Source organism: Ipomoea nil, unplaced genomic scaffold (genome assembly GCF_001879475.1).
Source record: "Ipomoea nil cultivar Tokyo-kokei standard unplaced genomic scaffold, Asagao_1.1 scaffold1421, whole genome shotgun sequence".
In the NCBI taxonomy this organism is placed as follows: domain Eukaryota; kingdom Viridiplantae; phylum Streptophyta; class Magnoliopsida; order Solanales; family Convolvulaceae; genus Ipomoea; species Ipomoea nil.
Window position 1 is genome coordinate 4,120,158 of NW_017617849.1, and position 27,805 is coordinate 4,147,962.

General features: G+C 33.8%; 5 protein-coding genes and 2 non-coding genes across 10 annotated transcripts in view; 4 read left to right on the top strand and 3 right to left on the bottom strand.

The window, feature by feature from the left end:
• Positions 1 to 27,805, top strand: part of LOC109187738 (trans-resveratrol di-O-methyltransferase-like) — a 46,154-nt gene that overhangs the window by 3,129 nt on the left and 15,220 nt on the right. The gene's annotated exons all lie outside the window — the stretch shown is intronic.
• LOC109187745 (trans-resveratrol di-O-methyltransferase-like) lies at positions 2,660 to 27,605 on the top strand. 4 transcript variants are annotated; one of them, XM_019338051.1, is made up of 2 exons: positions 2,660 to 3,465; positions 27,179 to 27,577. In XM_019338051.1, exons 1-2 carry the CDS (start codon positions 2,713 to 2,715, stop codon positions 27,479 to 27,481), a joined length of 1,056 nt encoding a protein of 351 aa, XP_019193596.1. In that variant the 5' UTR covers positions 2,660 to 2,712; the 3' UTR covers positions 27,482 to 27,577. The 4 variants fall into 4 exon arrangements, with proteins under 4 accessions (XP_019193596.1, XP_019193595.1, XP_019193597.1 ...); XM_019338050.1 differs by lacking the exon at positions 27,179 to 27,577 and adding an exon at positions 3,584 to 4,038 and having other exon boundaries at positions 2,662 to 3,465; XM_019338052.1 differs by lacking the exon at positions 2,660 to 3,465 and adding an exon at positions 26,282 to 27,052 and having other exon boundaries at positions 27,176 to 27,605.
• Positions 4,710 to 4,781, bottom strand: TRNAH-GUG. The gene has a single exon. It is a non-coding gene; the product is annotated as a tRNA-His (tRNA).
• On the bottom strand, positions 4,862 to 4,933 carry TRNAH-GUG. The gene has a single exon. It is a non-coding gene; the product is annotated as a tRNA-His (tRNA).
• On the top strand, positions 6,722 to 8,020 carry LOC109187748 (trans-resveratrol di-O-methyltransferase-like). Its single transcript, XM_019338055.1, has 3 exons — positions 6,722 to 6,976; positions 7,007 to 7,487; positions 7,559 to 8,020. Exons 1-3 carry the CDS (start codon positions 6,723 to 6,725, stop codon positions 7,850 to 7,852), a joined length of 1,029 nt encoding a protein of 342 aa, XP_019193600.1. The 5' UTR covers position 6,722; the 3' UTR covers positions 7,853 to 8,020.
• On the top strand, positions 10,330 to 11,615 carry LOC109187744 (trans-resveratrol di-O-methyltransferase-like). The gene is made up of 2 exons (XM_019338048.1): positions 10,330 to 11,123; positions 11,247 to 11,615. Exons 1-2 carry the CDS (start codon positions 10,377 to 10,379, stop codon positions 11,562 to 11,564), a joined length of 1,065 nt encoding a protein of 354 aa, XP_019193593.1. The 5' UTR covers positions 10,330 to 10,376; the 3' UTR covers positions 11,565 to 11,615.
• Positions 22,472 to 23,943, bottom strand: LOC109187743 (trans-resveratrol di-O-methyltransferase-like). Its single transcript, XM_019338047.1, has 3 exons — positions 23,155 to 23,943; positions 22,763 to 23,069; positions 22,472 to 22,724 (listed from the first exon to the last, which is right to left on the bottom strand). Exons 1-2 carry the CDS (start codon positions 23,917 to 23,919, stop codon positions 22,767 to 22,769), a joined length of 1,068 nt encoding a protein of 355 aa, XP_019193592.1. The 5' UTR covers positions 23,920 to 23,943; the 3' UTR covers positions 22,472 to 22,724; positions 22,763 to 22,766.

The following is a 27,805-nucleotide window of genomic DNA, read 5'->3' on the forward strand; positions in this document are numbered from 1 at the left end:
TATTATATTCTGTATTACATTTTTCAATATAAGTATTACATTTTGATTTTGATGCAATCTATTTTACGGACAAGAATTCGTAAGACAGTCATACACAAATTCTTGCCAAAAATCAATAAATATATGACGAACATTTTAACTAATAGAGTATACTTACCAATTTCTTATAGACATTTTAAGAAAAATAGTTAAATGAATCCTCTAACTATTAATGAAACAACATTTTGAGCTTTAAAATTTTTTAATTAAACACTCAAAACTTAGAATCCAATTTAGTAACCAATATGTTATCGTTTAAAAATGATGACATGATAGAACTTTCGTTTTACATGTCCTTTTTTATTTTTAATTATTTTATGTAAAATTTTACATTTTAAACGTTTGATTTTTCCATCATTCGTGGTTGAATTGCCGCTCTACCACTACGATTGAAGAAGTGGAATGCGATCACATTTTTCAGATTCAAGAAGAAGATGACTAGTGTAGGAAAAATAGTGATAGTGAATGCACCATGTGAAATGTCGTTCTCAGAGGATTGAAGATATATTACAAGCCTTTGAGGATTGAGGTTATGACACGTAATATATAATTACAAGTAATTAGGCACTAGCACTAGGAAATACACAAGAAGCAAGCAATCCTAAACAAATTGTAAGGTTAAGGTAACTAAACAAAATACCAACATATAAACAAGAGATAAATATGAAATAAAGAAATAATACCTAGGTGCATTATCTTCTAGATACATCAACGACCTATAGGATTAGGGAGAACAAATTACCAAGGATTCAATCGGGAATGCACGTATGTATCCTAGTCTAAATAAAAAAGAGTTATAACAAAGAATTGCCCCACTCTCATGGTGTATCAATTCTAAGTCCATCAAGCACACAAGCATCTTAACCCCTCAATTCTCCTATTTTCATAGGAGCAAATCGGGTTTCTGCCAGGAGTGGCTCAAATCCTTGACCTAATTCTCATTGTAGCCCAGAATTCTTCAAATACATGCTAATGAATGTATGCAATGAGTGGCTCAAATCCTTGACCCAATTCTCATTGTAGCCAAGAATTCTTCAAATACATGCTAATGAATGTGTACATGAAACATTAAAAAGATATAAAACTAAGCCGACAACCTTTTTTTGGATGCTACTGACTCTATTACATATTGTAGTATTTGTTCAAATGTACTTTTTTTCTTAACCAAATGAAACATACAGAGTCAACGACGCCTCCACTTAGACTCGATCTCATAACCTCCCACATGGAAGAGGTCACTACATGCCATCTGAGCACTAGGTCGACAACATATTTAAACATTAATCTCGTAAAACAAATCTACGAAAAAGTTTACAAGTATAGTTTGAACTAATTCTACTAATTAATCAAATTGTAACACAGCTTGTACTAATATAACAGGAATTTCATAGCAGCGCCTTTCAAATAATCCCTTAGCTTGTAGTACATTCCAGAAAAATATATTTTTTTTTTTTCGATTTGAAAACTTCAAATTCTTTATTACAAAGATGCCTATTTATAATCTCTTTGTTCCCTTGATTCTTGGCAAGATGACCTAACATCCCACTAATGTAGTTTCATTCCCATTTCCCACGTAATAACCACACAACCACATCATGCATACATGTTCCTCACTTATTGTTTCCACAGTACAATTCATGCATTATATTCATTTTGAATTCCTAACCACACATGCATACACGTTCCTCACTCATCATTTCCACAATTCATGCATCATGTCATCAATTTAATATTAACAACATGCTTGTTTATCTAATGCCAATTAAAAGTAGTACTAACTAATACGGAGTACAGTATATATATATATATATATATATATATATATATATATATATATATATATATATATATATATATATTATATACTTTAATATATAGATTAAGTATAGTGCATGCAATTAATATATATTTGCATGCACTATACTTAATCTATATATTAAAGTAATATATATATATATATATATATATATATATATATATATATATATATATATTAAGTACAGTAATATATACATATATGAATTGAGGGGGAGAATGTGTATGAATTAAGAGGGAGAGCTTAATGTACATTTATGTATGTATTAAGGGGGAGAACTTGATGTACATTTATGCATGAATTGAGGTGGATAACTCGTTACATGTTTGTTTGATCAATATATATATGTCAAAGGGAGAGATTGATAATACTATATATTCATGTGAATTAATTATATATACAATTATACATCAATCATTGTTTTCAAAAAAAATTATACACCAATCATTCAAAAAAAGATTTTATGGCCTACTGTTAATTCAACAAATTCGGGCAAAAGATATAAGTGGAATATAAAAATCAGACACAAAATTGGATACGCTATTATTAATAGATCATGGAATTGCTGAATATATATATTTTTCATAATAAATAATTAATTAAATAGATAACGTACTCAATTTATATATTGCTGAAAATGAATAAAAACATGTGATAGGCTGACGGTAACGTAACCCGATAAAGATGCGACAGAGATTCTTTTTTTTTTTTTTTTTTTTACAGGAGATGGGCCAGAGATATGCATTGATTAATTAACAATACAACCCATGATTGAATGTGTATATATATTTGAGATGATGAGACTGTATATAATGCAAGTAGCAAAAGTAGTATTAGCTAGCTAGTTGAAAATAGGGATGGCATTGCAGGAGATGAATGAGATTGTCGGTGCCCAAACTCACATATGGAACCACATTTTCAACTTCATAAATTCATCTTCTCTCAAATGTGCAGTTCAGCTAGGCATTCCAGACGTCATTCACAGACATGGTCAACCCATCACGCTTGAAGAGCTAGTTGACACCCTCGCTATCAACAAGGCAAAAGCCCACCACCTTGGTCGCCTCATGCGCGTCTTGACTCGTTCCGGCTTCTTTCTTGACGCCAAAATCAAGGACGGCGACGGGTATGCCCTCGGGCCACCGTCGTGTCTTCTCATTAAAGACCATCCCTTTAATCTAGCACCTTTCGTGCTAGGGGCAAGCAGTACCATATTTACGGGCCCATGGCACCGTGTCAGTGAATGGTTCCACAACGATGATCCCACGCCGTACCAGACAGCGTACGGGAAAACCTTTTGGGACCGCGCAAGTCAAGACCAGGAGCTTAACCATTACTTTAACCAAGCCATGGCATGTGATACCTTACTTCTAATGGCTTTGGTCAAGAAATATTGTAGGGAAGTTTTTGAGGGGTTGGATTCACTAGTTGATGTGGGAGGTGGCACCGGGATGGTGGCTAGAGCCATTGCCGATGAGTTCCCGGATACCAAGTGTACTGTGTTGGATCTTCCACACGTGGTTGCCGGCTTGGAAGAGACTAAGAACCTGGCCTATGTTGCCGGAGACATGTTCAAGGCCATACCTCCGGCACAAGCAATTTTTCTCAAGGTACAAATGTTCATCTCTCATTCTCTCTACTACATACCATACTCTTTTTAATTATATGCAATTCATTAAATTCTTGTATATATGATGATCATCTAATACTACAAATTGGAGCATGCAGTGGGTATTGCACGACTGGAATGATGTAGATTGCGTTAAAATATTGAAGAAATGTAAAGAAGCAATTCCAGGTAGAGAAAATGGAGGAAAAGTTATAATCGTTGATATGATTGTGGGCTCCACCCAAAATGGAGATGTTGATGATGATGAGTTAATCCAAAGCCAAATTTTCGCGGATGTGCAGATGATGGTTTATTATGGTGGACGAGAGAGAACATTAAAAGAATGGGTTAAGATCTTTAATGATGCTGGCTTTTTCTACTATAAAACAACTCAACTGGGATCAAGATCTCTTATTCAACTTTTTCCTTAATTGGCTCCCACCTGCACTAGCCCATCCCTTGCTATATATATTGGCGGGGCTTAATGTCTATTTTAGTTGAAGTTTATCTAGAACCATTGTTGACCTTGTTATTTGTGTGATTTGATAAATAATGTGCACCGTTGTGGAATAAATATTCAGTTAATCAAAGATTATTATAATACTCTGATCTATTCATGTTCCGTTGAGTTACCATAATTTACATCCTCCCAAATACTCTGTCGGGTCAGAGTGTGGGGGCCCTTAGGGTTGGGGTTCAACCTTTGGAAGAATGAGTATATAATATGTTCCTTTTTTTTTTTTTAAGGAAACAATCTATAATTATGAAAAAAAAAAAAAACTAAATAAATTAGAGTAGTGTAATGATATACATACTTTCACTTTTTACTCAATTTTTACCCTTTGCTAAAATATTAAATTATATTCGCTAGAAGTCCAGAATAGATTTTTGGACCGTGTGATCTAGTGACACCAAGTTACGCTCTTATATATGAAGTTGTGGGTTCAAGCCTCAGTAAAAGCGTTCTTATATTGGATAAAAAACCCAAAATACATTTTTTTCCATGGCCCATCTTTTGGATGTTGGGAAGAATTTGTAAGGGCAAACTCCTTTGTTTTTCTTTCTTTTGGGTCTTGTTACTGAGGAGGCTTTATTATGTGACCATTGTGGATGCATAAAAATAATATATATATACCTATACATAGTCCACTGGTCTCTAGACTCTAGTTAGTCTACATACTCCTCATTTTGCGCCGTATAACGTGCAAATCACCGCAAGCTAAAGTTTCAAAAAGGGACAACATTTGTGGCTGCGGGGATTCGAGCCCAGGTCTTCACGGCCACAACGTGAAATTCTTACCACTAAACTACAGCCACAAGGTTGATTCAAGGGTAGTCCTCATTGCTTATGTATAGATCATCACCTCAAGCTAAAGTTTTCAAAATGGTAATACATGTGTGGCTGCTGGGATTCGAGCCCAGGTCTCCACGGCCACAACGTGGAATTCTTACCACTAAACTACAGCCACAAGGTTGTAAAGGAAGTTGATTAAAGATTAATTATCTGATAGATGTGTCTTTATGCATGCTTGACATAGTTATACTTTTATTGTGCTCCAAGTTTTCAACTTATCATTTGAACCTACAAAATCAGGTTTAAATGGCAAGACCTTATTTTTAATTACAACTTGCCCTAATTTGGTTCAAAATTATATACTGTTCAATTCCTAGCATCAATGGGCATGTGTATAGTAACCCTTGTACTAGTATTAATTGTTAATACAATAACTAATCATACAACTCTAGAAAATTATCCATTAACCATGGTGATAAGTCAAGCATAAACAAAAGATAGACTAGTTATAACTGTACACGAATTATAGCGCACATTAATTTTTATTATTATTTTTTTTTTTGTCTCAAATAGATAAGTTTGTTTTAAAAAAAAAAAAAAATTAAGTTAATATATTTAAATATTTTTATTGTTTTATGTTTTAATATAATTAGTGAATTTTAATTTATGATATGTAAATAAATATTATGAATTTTTTTTTTGGGAAAATTATAATATAATAATAAATGGTGTGGCCATTGTGGATACCCTCGTCTTGTGAGGTAGAGTTTAGATCCACTGTAAATTTAGGGTAAGAATAAGTAGAGATAGTATAATGGTCGTAGGTCAAGTGGTGGAGTCATTCATCGCATACGCCAACCCATTTTTATCCATGATTAACAAGTAAATAAAAATAAGTATTCAAATCTATCTATTGTTTAATTAGTAAAATATAATTTTTTTTTTTATTACAAAGGAAGGGGGATACCCATATACTATCTACGCCTACACCAAGGCTCGAACCTAAAACATCCCACATAAGAGGCCAATCGGATACCAGTAGACCACAAGCCACTTGATTAGTAAAATATAATTTAGGTTGTGTCATTTTTACTTTGACAGCTTTTATGTTAGAAAATGACTAGCTACTTGATAATGTATTAATGTGGCCGGCTTAGAGTCATACAACTCGCGAAAGAAATTTAATTAAAGATTATCTAAGGAAATTGCGTTTAACATGGGACTTCTCCACTATTATAAAATTAATTAATATAAATTTGATTTGAGTTATGCTTGTAAAATTTGACTTTAATCTTTTAAGTAGCGTATTCCAAGTTCGATATCCCGTAGGAGCTTCTGATGGTGTTTGATAAATAGCTGTAGTTGATTGGGTGATTTTTTTACTGAAGCACAAAGAGTACCTCCACTAAGGCTCGAACTCACAACCTCCCATATGGGAGTCTGGTGTCATTAGATCTATCACAGGGTCTTGGAAGTTTGACTTCTTGATAGTATTTGCTGATTATGGTAAATTAGCTGTTAGCTTTTGTTTTAATTTGAATTTTAAGGCTAATTAATCAAACACATTGTTTAACTAAATCAAACAGCTAATAATGATCAAATAAGTCATAATTGACTGATAAACTAACTATGTTACCAAACACGATCATTGTCTTTTTGGTTTGAACTGATAAACTATGTGCATCTAATTAACATCACAAGACAGGAATCAGCAAGAGCATTATCCATTTAGATAGCGGCTATCAATTTTTTCATAAATTAAATTAAACTGCATCATATCATAGCAATTTATTGGTCAATGTAAATTATTGAATGAACTCATAAATTACATTAAATTGGAAGGGTTAGTTGGCTTAACTTATATAAAGTGGCTTACTGGTTCCTGCATATCTCCTCCATTCATTTTATAATTGCTTCTTCTTCTTCACACGTACATTTCTGTGAGCTGCTTTAACTAGCTAGGGATGGAATTGCAGGAGAATGAGATCCTTCACGCCCAAACTCACATATGGAACCACTGTTTGAGCTTCATAAACTCTGTCTCTCTCATATGTGCAGTTGAGCTAGGCATAGCAGACATCATTCACAGACACGGTCGACCCATCACGCTTCAACAATTGGTCGACGCCCTCCGTATCAACAAGGCAAAATCCGACCACCTTGGTCGCCTCATGCGCCTCTTGACTCGTTCCGGCTTCTTTCTTCACGACAAAGATGGCGGAGATATTAATGGTCGGGCCGGCGGCGAGTATGCCCTCGCACCTCCCTCATGTCTTCTCCTTAAGGACCATCCCTTCTGTATGGCACCTTTCATGAAAGGTTCATATACCATATTTACGGGCCCATGGCACCGTGTCAGTGAGTGGTTCCACAACGATGATCCTACGCCGTTCCAAACGGCTCATGGGACAACATTCTGGGAATATGCAACCCAGGATCCGAAGCTCAACCGTTACTTTAACCAAGCCATGGCTTCTGATACCCTACTTTTGATGAGTTTGATCAAGAAGCATTGTAGGGGAGTTTTTGAGGGGTTGGATTCCCTAGTAGATGTCGGAGGCGGCACCGGGATGGCGGCCAGAGCCATTGCCGATGAGTTTCCGGATATGAAGTGTACTGTTTTGGATCTTCCACACGTGGTTTCCGGCTTGGAAGGGACCAAGAATTTGACCTATGTTTCTGGAAACATGTTCGAGGCCATACCTCCTGCTCATGCAGTATTTCTAAAGGTACATTATATTATATTATATTAAAGAATGAATTTGCAGGTCCAATTTTATTAATTACTCTTTTAATGCAGTGGATAATGCATGACTGGAATGACGAGGATTGTGTTAAAATACTGAAGAAATGTAAAGAAGCAATTCCCAATGGAGGAAAGGTGATAATTGTTGATGTGATTTTAGGCGCCACCCAAAATGGAGATGATGAGTCGATTCAAACCCAACTTTTCATGGATTTTCTGATGATGGTTTATTATGGCGGACGAGAGAGAACATTAAAAGAATGGGTGAAGATTTTCAATGATGCTGGGTTTACTAATTATATAACAACTCAAGTGGGATCAAGGTCTCTTATTCAACTCTTTCCTTAGTTCACAACTAGCAGCCTATCTCAGGCTGTATATTGGGATTAAGGTCTTCAGTTGAAGTTTAATTTGTCCGATCCTTGGGAGATTGTCAACTTTGTTAAATGTGTGATTTGATAAATATAATGCGATGATTTCTACAAAATTGTGGAATAAATTTTCATTTAGAAGAAATATATTATATTCAACTTAGCGACGGACAATCTGTCACAAAGTCTGTCGTAAAGTGTTAACATAAAGGCATTTAAATATATATCGGTGGAGAGTTCCGTTGTTAAATAGCGATAGCTTTCAACTCCGTTGCTGCATATATTAGCGACTAATATAAATTTCCATAGCTAAAGTTAAAAGAAATGACTAGGCAAAGGTCAAATATTTTAGCAAGGGACAAATTTGTCGCTATTTTGTACATACATTTTTACTTTAACTGTCAAAGTACAATCGTTATATTGTGCACTAGGACTCACAATACATTGTGCATCCCGCCCAGTTTAAAACCACGCCGTTTTATTAAGTCTATTCTGTTATACAATTATGTATATTCGAAACAGATGATTTTTTTTTTAAGAATTAAGAGTTTATGTGTATTATTCTTTCAAAAAAGATTATGTGTAATTTGTTATACAATTATGTACATTCTGTTATACAATTATGTACATTTTATTATACAATTATATACATTTGAAACACGAGATTTTTTTTATAAGAGGTTAACAGTAGAAATGGAAAACGAAATTTTCAAAAAAAAAAAAAGTACAGAATGGCGTCGTTTTGAGCCAGGGCGCATAATGCATTGTGCGCCCTGGTATACCATATAATTTGCCGGAACGTTATGCTGTGAGCACGTGCCCATCTTGCAAGGTGGACACGGTTCCATATCCATAATTTCTATATTGTAGATTCATCATTTTTATACTATAGATCCATAATTTCTATACTGTAGATTCATAAAATTTATACTTTAGATTCATAATTTTTATATTGTAGATTCATAATTTCTATATTCCATATAATTTTGTCCTTCCCTCTTGAAATTACATGCATTTGAAAAGAACGTGCAACATTTGTTCTTTTTTCATCCAATGGTGGGGAGAATTCCATATGTTGGTTATTTTTCCCTTAAACACAAGATATTAGTTCCAATTAGCTCATCCAACACAATTTATCACATAATTGGTAACTTTAAACAGAATTAAAGTAATTCTAATCCAAGATTGACCAATTTATACACCATAAAAATAGTATAATTTAACACTTATCAGTGTACAACACACATTAGCATGATTTTGGTCTTTTGAAGAATTCTGGGTTACAATGAGAGTTGAGCTAAAAATAAATTAGTATGCATGGAATAATATATTTTAGAGATCTTATAATATAACATAGTATACAAGCCATGGTAACCCATTGGGGTTGCTCAAGTGACAAATGAGCTCTCTTTGTGGGGAAGAATTTTGGGACTATTCGTGTTCGATTCCCACAAGTGACGATTCCTGACCATGGGTCAACTCCTATGCCTCCCGGATTGAGCGGAGATTAGACGGTAAGACGGACGGCGGAATATCCTGTGGTTTATATACACCCAAAAAAAGAAATTATACAACCCATGGTTCATTTTTGGATTCCATTATTAGGACTTAGAAATTAAAATTAATCTTCCTTAGCTTAAAAATAATTTCTGGTACAATAGTACAATATCTCAATCCCTAAGAGACGATAAGAATGAGCTTCTACAAATCCAAATTCACGTGTTGAACTGAACTTGCATGACGCAAGCGTATTATCAACACCTAAAATAATTTTTAAAAAAATATACGTTTGAATTATTAAACACTAAACATTCAAAAAAAAAAGATTTTGTGGCCTACCGTTAATCCAACAAATTGGGGCAAAAGATACAAGTGGAATTCTAAAATCATATATATATTAATGATACATAATAAATAAAATAAATGTAATTGACATCCACGTTACCATTCCAAATGAGTGGTTATAGGTTTGACAATCATTATTGTGTGGACCATACTATTAAATAATGTATATTCAGTACACAAATATTATACTTTTAGTATATTAAAAAATTGTACTTTTTGTTATGATTCATACAACATTGTTCAAAACCTTGTGGTAGGGACTTAGGTTCTTTGGACTGAAATAAATAATAAATTATATAATGCCATCTAGCATCCCTGTTAACATTCTAAATTAGTGGTCATAGGTTCGAATTCGGTGATGGAAACTTAGATTTTTTGGACTAAAAATGTTTAAGAAAATATTACGTAAAAATATATATTTAATTATAACGTACTCAATCTATGCCTTGCTGATGAATAAAAACATATGATAGGCTGAGGGTAACGTATGTAACCCAATAAAGATCAGCCAGAGATATGCATAGATAAACAACATAAATTAAACCATGATCAATGCATATATATATATAATAATTGAGACGGAGAATGCAATTCCAAGTACCAAATAAAAGTAGTATATCTAAGCTGCGCGCGCTAGGTGAAATTAAATAGGGATAATGGCATTGCAGGATGAGTTGGTTCGTGCCCAAACTCACATAAGGAACCACATTCTCAACTTCGTAAATTCATCTTCTCTCAAATGTGCTGTTCAGCTAGGCATTCCAGACGTGATTCATAGACACGGTCGACCCATCACGCTTCAAGAGCTGGTTGACGCCCTCGCTATCAACAAGGCAAAAGCCGACCACCTTGGTCGCCTCATGCGCGTCTTGACTCGTACTGGCATCTTTATTGACGCCAAAATCAAGGACCACGACGGCTATGCCCTCGGGGCTCCGTCGTGTCTTCTCATTAAGGACCATCCCTTTAGTCTCGCACCTTTCGTGCTAGGGGCAACCGGTCCCATATTTACGGGTCCATGGCAGCATGTCAGTGAATGGTTCCACAACGATGATCCAACGCCGTACCAAACAGCGTATGGGAAAACATTTTGGGACCGCGTCAGTCAAGACCCCGAGTTTAACCATCACTTTAACCAAGCCATGGCAAGTAATTCCTTTCTTGTAATGTCTTTGGTCAAAAAATATTGTAGGGAAGTTTTTGAGGGGTTGGATTCACTAGTAGATGTGGGAGGTGGCACTGGGATGGTGGCCAGAGCATTGGCCGATGAATTCCCGGATATGAAGTGTAGTGTGTTGGATCTTCCGCACGTTGTTGCCGGCTTGGAAGGGACTAAGAACTTGGTCTATGTTGCGGGAAACATGTTGGAGGTCATACCTCCTGCACAAGCAGTTGTTCTTAAGGTACAATTCTACGTACTACACTTTTATTTTTTATTATTATTATTATTAGTATTATTATTATTATTATTATATATAATTTATTAAATTCTTGTATGATCTGATACTACAATTAAATTTAATCAGATGATAATGCACAATTGGAATGACGAGGATTGCGTTAAAATATTGAAAAATTGTAAAGAAGCAATTCCCAATAGAGAAAATGGAGGAAAAGTTATTATTCTTGATATGATTATGGGCTCCACCCAAAACAGAGACGACGACAACGATGATGATGAGTTAATCCAAACTCAAATTTTCGCGGATGTGAATATGATGGTTAATTTTGGTGGACGAGAGCGAAAATTAAAAGAATGGGTAAAGATCTTTAATGATGCTAGCTTTACCAACTATAAGATAACTCAACTGGGATTAATGTCTCTTATTCAACTTTTTCCTTAACTCGCAACTGCGCTAGCCCATCCCATGCTATATATATATATATATATATATATATATATATATATATATATATATATATATATTGTATCGTAGTTGAAGTTTGTCTTGATGAAATAAAGATGGTTGACCTTGTTACACGTGTGATTTGATAAATATTGCGACGAGGGTACACCAATTGTTGAATAAATATGGGATAATATGGGATAATATATGTTTTATATTTTGTTTATATTTTAAAGTTTTATTTTCCTTTATCTTAGACAAATTGTATCTTGTAACCATTGTTTGAGTAATAATATTTTAATTGTTTTGAGCAAAGAAAGAAAAAGATATTCATAATATTTTAGAGGTAAAAATAATCTATTTCCAGGGTTATGGAATATATATATATATATATATATATATATATATATATATATATATATATATATATATATATTTATTTATTTATTTATTTATTTATTTATATTTATATTTATATATTGTAATAAATGATGAGTACGGGTAAAAAGTTGTCATTCTCGCAAGTTAAAAATTTATGGCATAAATTATGCACTAACAAGTAACAAGTAACTAGGTACTAAGTATAGAAAATATTCAAGAAGTTAAGCAAATATCAAGTACAAATACTAGTAAAACAAGGGAACAAAAACATGATAAAATCAATTAAAGAAGGTAAGAACTCAGGCAACTGGACATGTAAGCATAATCTTCTAGATGTGAAAATATAATTTTTGTGGTAAGGCTTGTATAAAAGACGCAAATTATATCGTGCACCGCGGTGCATGATCGGTCATGCACCACGCATCAAAACGATGTCGTTTTGTTTAATAAAAAGAAATATAATTTTTGCAAAAAATAACTTTGTTCTTCAGTTTCATTTTGTATACGCTACAGTTTCAGTTCAATACAATTACAGTTTCATTTCGATATAACTACAGTTTTGATCATTCAATATTTATACACTCAAATATGTGAAAATGTTATTTAATTTTATTTTATATACACTATAGTTTCATTAAAACACAACTACATGATTATTTCAATATAATTACAGCTTCATTGTACAATATACACTCAAATATGTGAAATGTTATTCAGTTTCATTTTATATATATTGTAGTTTCATTTCACCACAATTATAGTATCATTTTGATATAACTACAGTTTCATTTGATAATATAAAAATAATACGTGAGACAGTGTCGGTGTAGACACACTGTAGTGTCACTATGTTATAACTGTAGAAACGGCACCGTTTTGACGCGCGGTGCATAATCGATTAGTGTTTTAAAATTTATCAAAGTATCATTCAGTATCATGGTGTATATCAATGCAGATTATAAGATTTTTTATAAAAGTAAATATTTTAAGAATGTATAACTATGATCTGTGATAGAAATGTTAGATTAACTGGTGCAATAACAGTTTTAGAAGAAAACACCCTCACTGGATAGTACCCAAGCATAGTTTTTGTAACACAAAACCAATTAATTGGTGTGATCCATGCTTCCGGCCTCTTGTTGTCACTTCCGCCACAAATGATCGAATTCTTGATTTGATCTAGTCCCATGGTGTGCTTCATTGCAATTTGAGTGTCTTGACACAATGCACCTTCAAAAATATAACCAAATCAAGAATTAAACAAGCAAGTTTGGAAGGGACTGAGTGATCCTGAAAATAAAAGCCCCTCATCCAATCCAATCATGCATATTTATCTAAATTGTGAACATTTATTATATAAATTTTATAATACAAGACACAAAAAATCACAACACAAGACACATAGACATGTTATATTTACTTATTTTTCAAATCTTATTTAGGTACATAATTTGTGTTCATAATTTATGATAAGACCTTATTTTTAATTACAGCTAGCCCAAACTTGGTTCAAAATTATATACTGTTCAATTCCTAGCATCAATGGGTATGTATAATAACACTAATATTTTTTGAGTATTACTAAGTACTAACTCTGCTACAATGCAGTATTTGTTCATAACTACTTTCTTAACCTCTTATATGAGAAAGTAATTTGGTGCACGCGACCACAAGGTCATGGGTAGTAACACTAATATTAATTGTTAATACAATAACTAATCATACAACTCAAGAAAATTAACCATTAACCATGGTGATAAGTCAAGCATAAACTAAAGATAGAATAGTTATAAGTGTACAAGAATTATAGCCCACATTAAATTTTACTCTTTTTTTAGTCTCAAATAGATAAGTTTGTTTTTAAAAAAATAAAAATAAAAATTTAAGTTAATGTATTTAAATATTTTTTATTTTTATGTTTTAATATAATTAGTGAATTTTAATTTATGATATTTAAATAAATATTATGAAATTTTAGAAAACTATAGGCCCTGTTTGGTAAAAAATTGGCTTATAGGCCAATTTTGGCCTATTTGACCACTATTAATTTATTGATTTAGTTAAAATATCAATATAAATGTTTGGTTAATTAGCTTTTTGCAACTCCAAAAGGCTAAAATTTAAAAAGCTACTCCTAGCAACTTTTTCAATTAGCTTTTTGAGAAAAAAAATTATATCAAACAGCTATCAGCTAACAGCTAATTTACCAAACACTTTTCTATAATCAGCTAATGTTATCAACTATTTATACCCTCTAATTAACACAATCAGCTATCAGCTAACAGCCATTTTACCAAACAGGGTCATAGTGTAATAATAAATGGTGTGCCGATTGTGATATCCTCATCTTGTGAGGTAGAGTGTGGATCCACCCTAAATTTAGGGTAAGAATAAGTAAAGATAGTATAAAGATCATAGGTTAAGTAATGGAAAGAGTCACTCATTACATACGCCAACCCATTTCTATATATGATTAAAAACTAAATGAAAGATAAATAGTCACACCTATATATCTATTGTTTAATTAGTAAAATATAATTTAGGTTGTGTGCTTTTTACTTTGGCAGCTTTTATGTTAGAAAAGGACTAGCTATACTACTTGATAATGCATTAATGTGGCCGGCTTAGAGTCAAACAACTAGCGAAAGAAAATTAATTAAAGATTATATAAGGAAATTGCGTTTAACATTGGATTTCTCCATTACCATAAAATTAATATAAATTTAATTCGAGTTATGCTTGTAAAATTTAACTTTAATCTTATAACTACATAATAGTATATTTACTATTATTTATATATGTCAAATTACAATATAAGATTTCAAATTCGACATCCCTCGGGAGCTTTTATCTGATTAATTTGAACCGGTAAATTATGTATAGCCAATTAACGTTACAAGACAGGAATCACCTAAAGCATCCATATAGATAGCGGCTATAAGTTTTTCAATAAATTAAACTAAACGGCATAATATAAATTTATTGGTCAATGTAAATTATTGATTGAACTCATTAATTACATTAAATTGGAAGGGTTGGCAATGTTAACCAGTTTTTGTATGTCTCATACGTAAAAACAAAAAATAAACAAAATTAAAATATAAATAGTCAAGTATTTTGTAATTTGATAATATGATTGTTGCTTTATAAATAAATAAAAAAAAAAACAAAAAAGGCTTCAGATTCGAGTCTCAATTATGGTTGATATAATTATATTATGGGCAAATTATGCTGTGCATCCGTATGTACAATGCATGGTGCATACGGATGCAAAAACGACGTCGTTTTATTAAAAACGCGCGTCTCTCCTTTAAAAAAAAAATTCAGGTTCGATTCCCAGCAACAACATATGAACTAAAATTCCAGAATCGATGAACTATAATTCCAGAATCTATGAACTAAAATTCCAGAATCTAATCTATGAACTAAAAATTCCAGAATGAATGAACTAAAATTCCATAATCTATGAACTAAAATTTCAGAATCGATGAACTACAATTCTAGAATCGATGAACTATAACTCCATAATCAATGAAATAAAATTCCATAATCTATGAACTAAAATTTCAGAATGAATGAACAACATAATGTTGTTGCTGAGAATCGAACCTGAATTTTTTTTTTTTTAAGGAGAGACGCGCGTTTTTAATAAAACGACATCGTTTTTGCATCCGTATGCACCATGCGGATGCACAGCATAACTACTCTATATTATGAGTTGTTGCTAGAAAGCTGCCAGCGGGCCAACAAGTCCAAAATCCAAAATCATATTTTGATTGATTAATTAATAAAAATTGGTGTGTCATGGTATTTGTTCATTCTTTTTCTTCATTTAATAAAAATTAAATATTTAGTGTGAGTTATACTCAATAGAGTACACCAACCTACCAGGCTACCATTTTCTTCCTCATGTTTTGGATTAAATTATATAAAGTGACTTACTGGATGTTTCCTGCATATCTCCATTCATTTTATAATTGCTTCTTCTTCACACGTACATTTCTGTGAGCTGCTTTAACTAGGATATAGGGGTGGAATTGCAGGAGAATGAGATCTCGAACTGTACAAATCATACACATTAAAAATCTATTTGTATTAGCTAATTTAATTGTCAATCTAATTAGTGTGTGTTGAATTTACTTATGGTCCATGAATCGCATCTCCAGTCAAGAAGATATGTACAGTCTACAAGGTGAGTTTATTTGAAAGGTAACAGTGTTGGACAAATAGATTAAGCAGCTTTGCAGAAATAAAGGAGTGGTCTTAATTAATTTAAGAAGTTAGTTAATGAAATTAATTTTGCATGAAAGATGGTATGTGCGGGACTTTGAAATGCTACTTATGTGGATCATGTGATGGTGTGAGCTTTACTATAAAATGAAGACATCTTCTTTTAGAAAGTTGCTGAATTGAGTATTGATATTTTGAGTGAAAGACATTCTAGAAAGCTACTGTATTAATCTCCATTATTATTATTGTTGGAAATTGGTGAATAAAACGATACACAGAATATATAAATATATAATATATATTTGTCCCGAAAGATGGAATTTAATTTATACAAAATTAATTCCAACCAATTTTGGTACGAAACCAAATTTACATATATATACCCCGTATATATATTAACCAACTAGGGATTTATTCTATCAAAATAATCCCACTACAACTAGTACGAAACTAGTACACGTGACTTAATTTCCACGAAATTAATCCCACCACAACTAGTACGAAACTAGTACAAGGATTTAATCTTTCCGAGATTAATCCCACCACTTGGTCTGAAACCAAGAACAAAAAATTAACAAGAGCGGGTTTCTAACATGAGGTTTTAACCCAACGAGAAAGAAGAATAAGCACAAATCCGAGTCGTGTGTACACACACTCTCCTTAAAACCGATTCGCCACCTCTCGAGGGTGCTAGGATCGTTGTGGCGTCAGTCTCCCAGGATAAAACGGACTACGACTTTAGCGTTCGAGCACTCCAACCCAAAGTCCGGCGAACTAGAACACAAGTTGAGCACTCCGATGTTTTATGGAAGATGTTGGCAGAATTTCTTTTCAAAACATGAGATGAGAGTAGAGAGAAAATGCAAAGGTTTTGAGAGTTTCAATCTTGAATGTTGTGTTTTAAACATTCTGGCACCACCACAGCTATTTGTAGGGGAAATATGAATAAATAACATATTCATGGCACATAAATCACCATTAATCCAATTTAAAAATTGAATTAAAACGTTTGAAACGGTCATACTTGTTATTGAAATAATATCAACGGTCACGAACTTAATACGCGATTATTATTAATTCGTACCGACCATAAAGACCCGTTTCAAAATATCTGAGTGACCGAGAAGTCCGTACAAACCCGAAGGTTTAACGAATTGGGACCGGAAACCACACCTGAGTGGTCCGCAAGCACCGAAACGGTGCAGCACGAATCAATGCATATAACATTTGATTCGTGCACACCGAATCCAAAGCTTAAGCTCAATTCATGCACAACTTTCGTCCATGCACAAAGCATAGCACGAAAGTTCATTTTCCCAATTCACTAATCAAGCTTTCAAAAGCTTAATTACTATGTTGCAACTTAACCTTTTCCAATGCTAAATTACAAGCATTCCTTCGTGAATGCTAAGTAATTAGCACCAAGATTAGTGCTAATTTTAATTAGCCACTAAACAATAGGTTTAAGTTGTCGACTTCTCTCAAATAGGTTCACTTTGAGAATCAATTTCTCATTCACCTATTACCCATTTTGAGCGTATATTATATCAAATTCTTCGTCTCACTACGAGGAACCCGAATCCACTTTGACCCGACCCAAATCGGAAGTGGATCCACATATATTTGTACCACAAAATAATCACTCAAACTGTCATTTTTAGCTAAAAATTTCAACAATTATATTATTTCTTGAGGATTTCTGTCTGAGCTGCACAGTCAGTACCTGGTACAGCTGAAGCTTCGGTTAAAGGTCGTCACGGCATGCACGTGTAATCCTGAGTAGATGTTAGGAAGGTGTTGTAGTGGTAAAGGCTTAGGGCCATTTGTACTTACCTCTTGTAATACTCCTTGGTGAACATCTATAGTGAATTGGGTCCGAACTGCGTGATCAATCTCTGAGTACTTGTTTTATTTTTATGCATTTATATTTCGTTATTTATGTTCATTAAATAACCTAATTAATTGATAATGTAATATCTCTTCTAAAACAAGTAGAACATTAAAGGTATAAATGAATTCAAGATTCAAGGTGCAATTTCAAGATCTTTCACGTCCAAACTCACATATGGAACTACAGGCATAACAGTATGCATTGGAGCAAAAATATACACGGTAAGGGACACATAATTGTTTAAATTTAAATTTAATGCATGATCTTTAACACAAATCATAACCAATCACAATAATAAACTATTATTAGTAATTAGTGATTCATATATATATATATATATATATATATATATATATATATAAATTAACACCTACGATCTAAAAACTGGAAGTCACAACAATGTGCTCTGGAACGCTAAACAATATATACTCTAAGACAAAATAACATGCACTTGGAAGGCACAACATTGTGTTCTGAAAGGCATAACATTCTGCTCTGCAAGAAAGAAAAAAAATGCATTGGAAGAAAAAAAAAAAAAAGAAGTTAACTTATTAACCAAAGCAATGTGCACGGGAAGAAATATTTCTATGCTCTGAAAGGCATAACATTGTGCTCTGGAATGAATAACAATGTGCTCCCCAAAAAGAGAAACAATGCTATGAAAGACAAAAAATTAAAAAAATTCACTTACACAAAATTACCATAATGCCACCGTGTTTTTTTAATTGCTTAATTTTGAACGTCGATTTTGACTGAATCAATGGATAATATTAAACCATATTTTTCACCTTAGGCTTCTTTTTCACTTGATCCGTTATATATATATATATATATATATATATATATATATATATATATATATATATATATATATATATATATATATATATATATAATCACACTCACATGTGAATGCTTCGCCAAGGTGCGAAATAGGAATGGATTATGTCCGTCCACGTGTCTAGATCTAATGAATGAGAAACACTGTTTTTTTTTTAAAACGCAGTGGCATTTTCGTAAATAATTGAACATTGAAGTGCAAGTAAAATGCATTACAAGTGCATGTAAAATGTATTATAGGTGCAAGTAAAAATTTACACTGAGCATCAATACTAGTTGCACCTATAGTTCTAAGTAGTTGCACATATAATTATAAGTAGTTGCACAGATAGTTATAAGTAGTTGCACCTAGGTGCATGAATGTTTGTGGGTGGTTTTCACGGGTATTACTACCCGCTGAACTCAGATCAATGAGTAGGTGCACCCAGATCAATGAGTAGGGCAAAATTACATGCACTTATAGGTGAAAGTAGGTGCACCTATCGTTATACATAGTTGCACCTATAGTTATAAATAGTTGCACCAATAGTTATAAGTAGGTGCACCCAGGTGCATAATGTTTGCGGGAAGTGAATGTTAACAAGCCAAAATTACATGCACTTATAGGTGAAAGTAGGTGCACTTGTAAGTGATTTTACTTGCACTTCGATGCTCAATTATTTACGAAAATGCCACCGTATTTTTTTTAATCTATTAGATCTGGACATGTGTCGCGCGCGAATTCGTTCGCATAATCCCTCCCAGATACTTATTCGCACCCGAGTGCATCCCTATATATATAGTCAAAGTTGCTTTTTTATAAGAAAATGTTTCAGATTCAAGTCTTAATTATGAGTTGATATAATTATATTATGCGTTGTTGTTAGAAGCTAAGGCCAACAACACCTCCTTCGTGTCTTCTCCTTAAGGACCATCCCTTCTCTGTGGCACCACTCATGAAAGTTTCATATACCATATTTACGGGCCCATGGCTCTGTGTCAATGAGTGGTTCCACAACGATGATCCTACGCCGTTCCAAACGGCTCATGGGACAACATTCTGGGAATATGCAACCCAGGATCCGAAGCTCAACCGTTACTTTAACCAAGCCATGGCCTCTGATACCCTAATGTTGATGAGTTTGATCAAGAAGCATTGTAGGGGAGTTTTTGAGGGGTTGGATTCCCTAGTAGATGTCGGAGGTGGCACCGGGATGGCGGCCAGAGCCATTGCCGATGAGTTTCCGGATATGAAGTGTACTGTTTTGGATCTTCTGCATGTGGTTGCCGGCTTGGAAGGGACCAACAATTTGACCTATCTTGCTGGAAACATGCTCGATGCCATACCTCCTGCTCATGCAGTTTTACTAAAGGTACATTAACACTGCACATTAAAGAATGAATTAATTTGCAGGTCCAATTTAATTTTGTTAATTATACTACTCTTTTTAATTCAATTCATTCAATATAATTGTTGAATGATCTGATACGATAATTTAAAGCAGTGGATAATGCACGATTGGAATGATGATGATTGTGTTAAGATACTGAAGAAATGTAAAGAAGCAATTTTCAAGAGAGAAAATTATGGAGGAAAGGTGATAATTGTTGATGTGATTTTAGGCACCACCCGAAATGGGGATGATGAGTCAATGCAAAACCAACTTTTCATGGATTATCTGATGATGGTTTATTATGGCGGACAAGAGAGAACATTAAAAGAATGGGTGAAGATTTTCAATAATGCTGGCTTTACCAATTATATAACAACTCAACTGGGATCAAGGTCTCTTATTCAACTCTTTCTGTAGTTCACAACTAGCTTATCTCAGGCTGTATATTGGGATTAAGGTCTTCAGTTCATTGGGAGATCAGATTGTTAACTTTGTTAAATGTAGTGTGATTTGATAAATAATGCGATGATTTCAACAACATTGTGGAATAAAATTGTGTGATTGATGAGTTCCGTTGTTAAATAGCGATAGCTTTCAACTCCGTTGCTGCATATATTAGCGACTAATTAATATCAATTTCCATAGATACTTTGTTTGTTTGGTAAATGGCGGTTAGCCGCTGATTAGGTTAATTCGGGGGTATAATTATTGTAAAAAGTGTTTGGTAAATTAGCTATTAGTTGGTATAATTTTTTTTTTTTTAAGTTACTTGAAAAAGTTGTTTTGAATAGTTTTTTAAATTTTAACATGTTGGAGTTGATTTTAAATCAAATTAAAGTATCAAACAATTATAATAGGCTAATAGTTTACCAAATAGGGGCATGGTTAAAAGAAATGTCTAGGCAAAGGTCAAATATTTTAGCAAGGGACAAATTGGCCGCTATTTTGTATATACATTTTTACCTGAAGTGTCAAAGTGGGTTAGCGGGGTGAGCTGTAAAACCTCTCACTTTGCGGGCATAGAAAAGGCCAGCCCGTATGCTAAAATCTTTAAAACAATAATTAAGTTTAACTTAAAAAATTTTAACACTAATAATTTAGACAATTTTAACAAATATTAATATAATTTGTTAAATAAGTACTAATAAGTTCAAATAAATAAATAAATCATACAAAATTAATACAAAATTTTAAAATCTTCAAACAATTTAATAGTTAATATGGATAATGTTGGTTTTATGACTACAGATCGAGTAGTCAGTCGGAAGGTCAACATAGTCCGTCGGATAATGAAAGAAAATATAAATAAGTGAAAAAATAAATAGAGACACAATATTTTTTGCATTGAAATCGAAAGTTAAAATTACGGGCCTTTTTTGATGATGTATTTCAAGCCAAAATTTAGTATCTTTGTATGTAGTTTTGTACATGTAGAATATACCAAATGCAAATATTTTATTATTATTTTTTTTCAAAAAAAAAATTCACATGAACAACACAGCATATAGTCTAAAAATTTTAAAATAATAAAAAAAAAATTGGCTCATTTTAATTACAAATCTGCCACGTGTAAGTTACGCGTCTGATTTTGTCACAAGAGACGCATAGTGTTCTATTTTTATGATATTTTGTACTTGTGAGGATGAGTTTATAAATTATTTGTGCTTGTATTTTGTTAATGGTTGTTGTATGATCAAAGGAATATTAGGGTGAATTTGCCGTTCTCAAATGATTGGTGATAGATGCATGCTTATGTGTTCTCAAGCACAAAGTACTATTAATTCCATGAAAATCTAGCCCTAACAAAGATTGATTATAACAAGCAACAAGTAAAAGAAGTAATGATTAAGATGAATAACAAGAATGAAAGTCAATTTGCTTGATGACGGATGTCGTTACGTGATAGGAAGCCTTTCTAAAGGTCATTCCACACTCTTAAAACACACAAGGACATTCTCATGACTCATGAATGTCTAAGCGATATTTCATCAAATACCTTGGTATTGACATTTCATACTCCCTTTTTCGCAAAGGTAAATTATGGTCAATCAATTCCTTGAGTCTGGCCTAAATTAGGTAATTACCTTCTAACTGAAACTCAATCATGTTAGTTAATATCATTAAAGCCAAGTCTCATCGCTCCTAATCAACCAATTCAAAGTCACATATCCATGAACCTCATAAGTCATATGGTTATTTAATTTAACCCAAAAAGAAAACATCTTGAATCCTTAATATTAAAGCACAGAATTAATGAAGTTGACTATTTATTTGACATATTACATATACCGTACCAATAAATTAAAGCTGGAAGTCAAATTAAAATACATTTACTTCAGGGTAATAGATATGGATAATATTTTAGATAAGAATTACCAATCCAATTTCACTTTTTTATTGTCTCAAATATATATAGCCTGTGATAGGGGAGACTATATATATATATATATATATATATATATATATATATATATATATATAGATTTAAGGAAAAAGTTGAATGAGAGACCTTGTTCCAATTTGGGTTGTTTTATAGTCAGTAAACCCAGCTTCATAGAAGATTTTTACCCATTCTTTTAATGTTCTCTCTTGTCCACCATGATAAACCATCATATGCAAATCCAAGTAAATTTGGTTTTGTATTGACTCTTCATCTCCGTTTTGGGTGGCATCCAGAATCATATCAACAATTATCACCTTTCCTCCATTTTCTCTACGGGAAATTGCTTCTTTACATTTCTTCAGTATTTTAACGCAATCCTCGTCATTCCAGTCGTGCATTATCCACTAATTTAATTTAATTGTAGTTTCAGATCATACAAGAATTTAATGAATTATTAAATATAAAATGTGTATTAAAATTGTACTATACCTTAAGAAAAACTGCCTGTGCAGGAGGTATGGCCTGGAACATGTTTCCGGCAACATAGGCCAAATTCTTAGTCCCTTCCAAGCCGGCAACAACGTGTGGAAGATCCAACACAGTACATTTCATGTTGGGGAACTCATCGGCAATGGCTCTGGCCACCATCCCGGTGCCACCGCCGACATCTACTAGTGAATCCAGCCCTTCAAAAACTCCCCTACAATACTTCCTGATTAAAGTCATGAAAAGGAGGGCGTCACCCGCCATGGCTTGGTTAGTGTAATGGTTAATCTCCGAATCCTGGCTTGCCAAGTCCCAAAATGTTCTCCCGTGGGCCGTTACATGCGGTGTGGGATCATCGTTGTGGAACCATTCACTGACGCCGTGCCATGGACCTGTAAATATGGTACAGACTGCCCCTAGCACGAAAGGTGCCAGACTAAAGGGATGGTCCTTTAGGAGAAGAAAGGAGGGACGTGCGAGGGCATACCCGTTTCCATCCGTGATTTTGGCGTCAAGGAAGAAGCCAGAACGAGTCAAGACGCGCATGAGGCGACCAAGGTGATGGGCTTTTGCCTTGTTGATATGGAGGGCGTCGACCAATTGTTGGAGCGTGATGGGTCGGCCATGGCTGTGAATGATGTCTGGTATGCCTAGCTCAACTGCACATTTTAGAGAAGCTGAGTTTATGAAGTGGAAAATTTGGTTCCATATGTGAGTTTGGTCAAGAAGAATCTCATCCATCTCCTGCAAATCCTGCAATAATGCCATTATCCCTTCACTTTGCACTATACTTTTGGTACAGGCATTATCAAATCTCAATTATATATGTGTGTGTGTGGAGTACTTGACTGAACTAGTACTGTACTTCACTGAAGTGCTGAACCATTATTTGTGTTAATTTATGGATTAATTAATTAGTACCATATCTCATCTATCTCCTGCAATAATGCCATCATATCCCTTCACTTTGTTCTATACTTTTGGTACAGGCATTATCAAATCTCAAATTCTCAATTATATATGTGTGTGTGTACTTCACTGAACCATTATTTGTGTTAATTTATGGATTAATTAATTACAACCATATCTTTGGCTGATCTTTATTGGGTTAATGTAAGCCAATCATATGTTTTTATTCATCAACGTAACAAGGTATAGGTAGATTGAGTATCAGAGTATGTAATATATTTTAATTACTTATTTATTTTGAAAAAAAAAACACAATATATTCTTTTGTATTCCACTCATATCTTTTGCCTCGATTTGTTGGGTTAATGGTACGTCACTTTTTTTTTTTTTTTTTTTACAATATTATGAATGAGGAATTGACAAGAGCACGTCCCCTCCAAGATATATAGCCCATGTTTTCGGTCATTTTAGGTAATAAAACTATTCTAAGTTATTCTTCCAAAATGTTGAACCCCAACCCGACAGTGTATTTGGGATGATGTAAATCATGGTAATAACTCAACTGAACATGAACCACAGAGGCTAGACCTTTACTCACTACGCACAAGGAACTCCCTTCACTTTGAGAGGTTGCTCCCACACTCTCGCTAGTGAGACTCGATCCTTGGTCATTCTTCCAAACTATACATTTAAGGGAGTGATTTTATTGCCATTCTAAATTATTATTCTTGTTGTTCGACGCTGCTTCATTCCTGCTGTGCGAGAACGAAACTGCTAACACGCCATACTTCTTGCTGCTGTGCGAAATTGAGGCTGCCACATTTATTGGTGTTGTTGCTGTGCGAAATTGAAGCTATTAATAATTATTGTTGCTGTTGTTCAAAGCTAGCTGCTACGCATTTCAACCCATTAATAATTATTGTTGTTGTTGTTCAAAGCTAGCTGCTACGCATTTCAACATTGTTCGAATCATTGTTATTTGTCCAGGTTGGTTCGCACACGCAAACAACGCTCAACAAATATATATATATATATTTATATATATACGAAAGGGATCAGGTGCATTTGATGCTTCCCGTGCGATTGTGCGGGTGGACGCACGTTAAGCATTAATCTGACGCACTTAAAGTACACAACACACACATTAAACACACAAATAAAACACCTCCAGAACACAACCTCACGCATGTTAAGTACAAAAACACACGTACCTTAAGTTTTTAAAACAACTCACATTAAGTACACGCTCGCGCACATTAAGTTCAAAACTGACGTACTTTAAGCACACGACTCACGCACATTAAGCACAAACTCACACACACTAAGCATAAAATTCATGCATTTTAAAGTTTCAACAACAACTCACATTAAGTACACACTCACGCACATTAAGCACAAAATTAAACTCACGCACATTACGCACAAGACTCACGCACATTAAATACAAAACTCACGCACATTAAACATTACACACTCATGCACATTAAGCACAAATCTCACGCACATTAAGCACAAAACTCACGCTCATTATGCACAAAACTCACGCACATTAAGTACAAAACTCACGCACATTAATCACCCGCACAACCGCACGGGAAATACTTAAATGCACCTGATGAACTTGAACACACACACACACACACACATATATATATATATATATATATATATATATATATATATATATTATAGTATTATAAGAAAATGTTTCAGATTTGAGTCTCAATTATGTGTTGATATAATTATATTATGAGTTGTTGCTAGAAGCTAAGGCTGCCAACGGGCCAACAAGTCCAAAATTATGTTTGGATTGATTAAAAAAAAATACATGTATTTTCACTTCTTATTCTAATTTTATTAATTCTTATAAATTTGTGATATAAACACTTTTCTGGGATTCACATAATTAAAATAACCTATCACTGTTTGTCATATAATAGAGTAAAAGTGAGAGAATAAAATTTGAGAATACATGTGGTAACTCAATAAAAAAAGGTGAGTCAGGGTATTTGTTTTTTTTTTTTTCCTTCATTTAATAAAAATTAAATATTTAATTTATGTTATACTTAATGGAGTACACCTACCATTTTCTTCTTCCACATGTTTTAGCTTAACTTATATAAAGTGATGACTTACTGGTTCCTGCATATCTCCTTCAATTCATTCATTTTATAATTGCTTCTCCTTCTTCACACATTATATTTCTGTGAGCTGCTTTAACTAGCTAGGGGTGGAATTGCAGGAGAATGAGATCCTTGGCGCCCAAACTCACTTATTGAACCACAGTTTGAACTTCATAAACTCTGTCTCTCTCATATGTGCAGTTGATCTAGGCATAGCAGACATCATTCACAGACACGGTCGACCCATCACGCTTCAACAATTGGTCGACGCCCTCCGTATCAACAAGGCAAAAGCCGACCACCTTGGTCGCCTCATGCGCCACTTGACTCGTTCCGGCTTCTTTCTTCACGACAAAGATGACGGAGATAATGGCGGGGCCGGCGGCAGGTATGCCCTCGCACCTCCTTCGTGTCTTCTCCTTAAGGACCATCCCTTCTCTGCGGCACCTCTCATGAAAGTTTCATATACCATATTTACGGGCCCATGGCTCCGTGTCAGTGAGTGGTTCCACAACGATGATCCTACGCCGTTCCAAACGGCTCATGGGACAACATTTTGGGAATATGCAACCCAGGATCCGGAGCTCAACCGTTACTTTAACCAAGCCATGGCCTCTGATACCTTACTTTTTATGAGTTTGATCAGAAAGCATTGTAGGGGAGTTTTTGAGGGGTTGGATTCCCTAGTAGATGTCGGAGGTGGCACCGGGATGTCGGCCAGAGCCATTGCCGATGAGTTTCCGGGTATGAAGTGTACTGTTTTGGATCTTCCGCACGTGGTTGCAGGCTTGGAAGGGACCAACAATTTGACCTATCTTGCTGGAAACATGTTCGAGGCCATACCTCCTGCTCATGCAGTTTTACTAAAGGTACATTATATATTAAAGAATGAATTAATTTGCAGGTCCAATTTAATTTTATTAATTATACTACTCTTTTTAATTCAATTCATTAAATATAATTGTTGAATGATCTAATACGATAATTTAAAGCAGTCGATAATGCACGATTGGAATGATGAGGATTGCGTTAAAATATTGAAGAAATGTAAAGAAGCAATTTCCAAGAGAGAAAATGGAGGAAAGGTGATAATTGTTGATGTGATTTTAGGCGCCACCCAAAATGGGGATGATGAGTCAATGCAAAACCAACTTTTTATGGATTATCTGATGATGGTTTATTATGGCGGACAAGAGAGAATATTAAAAGATTGGGTGAAGATTTTCAATGATGCTGGCTTTACCAATTATATAACAACTCAACTGGGATCAAGGTCTCTTATTCAACTCTTTCTGTAGTTCACAACTAGCCTATCTCAGGCTGTATATTGGGATTAAGGTCTTCAGTTCCTTGGGAGATCAGATTGTTAGCTTTGTTAAATGTAGTGTGATTGATAAATAATGCGATGATTTCAACAAAATTGTGTGATTGATGAGTTCCGTTGTTAAATAGCGATAGCTTTCAACCCCGTTGCTGCATATATTAGCGACTAATTAATATCAATTTTAAAACTAATAATTGTATACTAAAATAATTTACACAATTTTAACAAACATTAATATAATGTGTAGTTATGCAATTCTGGATTTATAGTTATGCAAATATGGATTTATAATTATGTA

Coding starts and splice junctions, on each gene's coding strand:
- LOC109187743 (XM_019338047.1), bottom strand. CDS start 23,919: ATGGCATTATTGCAGGATTTGCAGGAGATGGATGAGATTCTTCTTGAC. Junction 23,070..23,154: donor CACAGGCAGTTTTTCTTAAG/GTATAGTACAAT, acceptor AAATTAAATTAG/TGGATAATGCACGACTGGAA.
- LOC109187745 (XM_019338050.1), top strand. CDS start 2,713: ATGGCATTGCAGGAGATGAATGAGATTGTCGGTGCCCAAACTCACATA. Junction 3,466..3,583: donor CACAAGCAATTTTTCTCAAG/GTACAAATGTTC, acceptor TGGAGCATGCAG/TGGGTATTGCACGACTGGAA.
- LOC109187748 (XM_019338055.1), top strand. CDS start 6,723: ATGGAATTGCAGGAGAATGAGATCCTTCACGCCCAAACTCACATATGG. Junction 6,977..7,006: donor TTTCTTCACGACAAAGATGG/CGGAGATATTAA, acceptor GGCCGGCGGCGA/GTATGCCCTCGCACCTCCCT. Junction 7,488..7,558: donor CTCATGCAGTATTTCTAAAG/GTACATTATATT, acceptor CTTTTAATGCAG/TGGATAATGCATGACTGGAA.
- LOC109187744 (XM_019338048.1), top strand. CDS start 10,377: ATGGCATTGCAGGATGAGTTGGTTCGTGCCCAAACTCACATAAGGAAC. Junction 11,124..11,246: donor CACAAGCAGTTGTTCTTAAG/GTACAATTCTAC, acceptor AAATTTAATCAG/ATGATAATGCACAATTGGAA.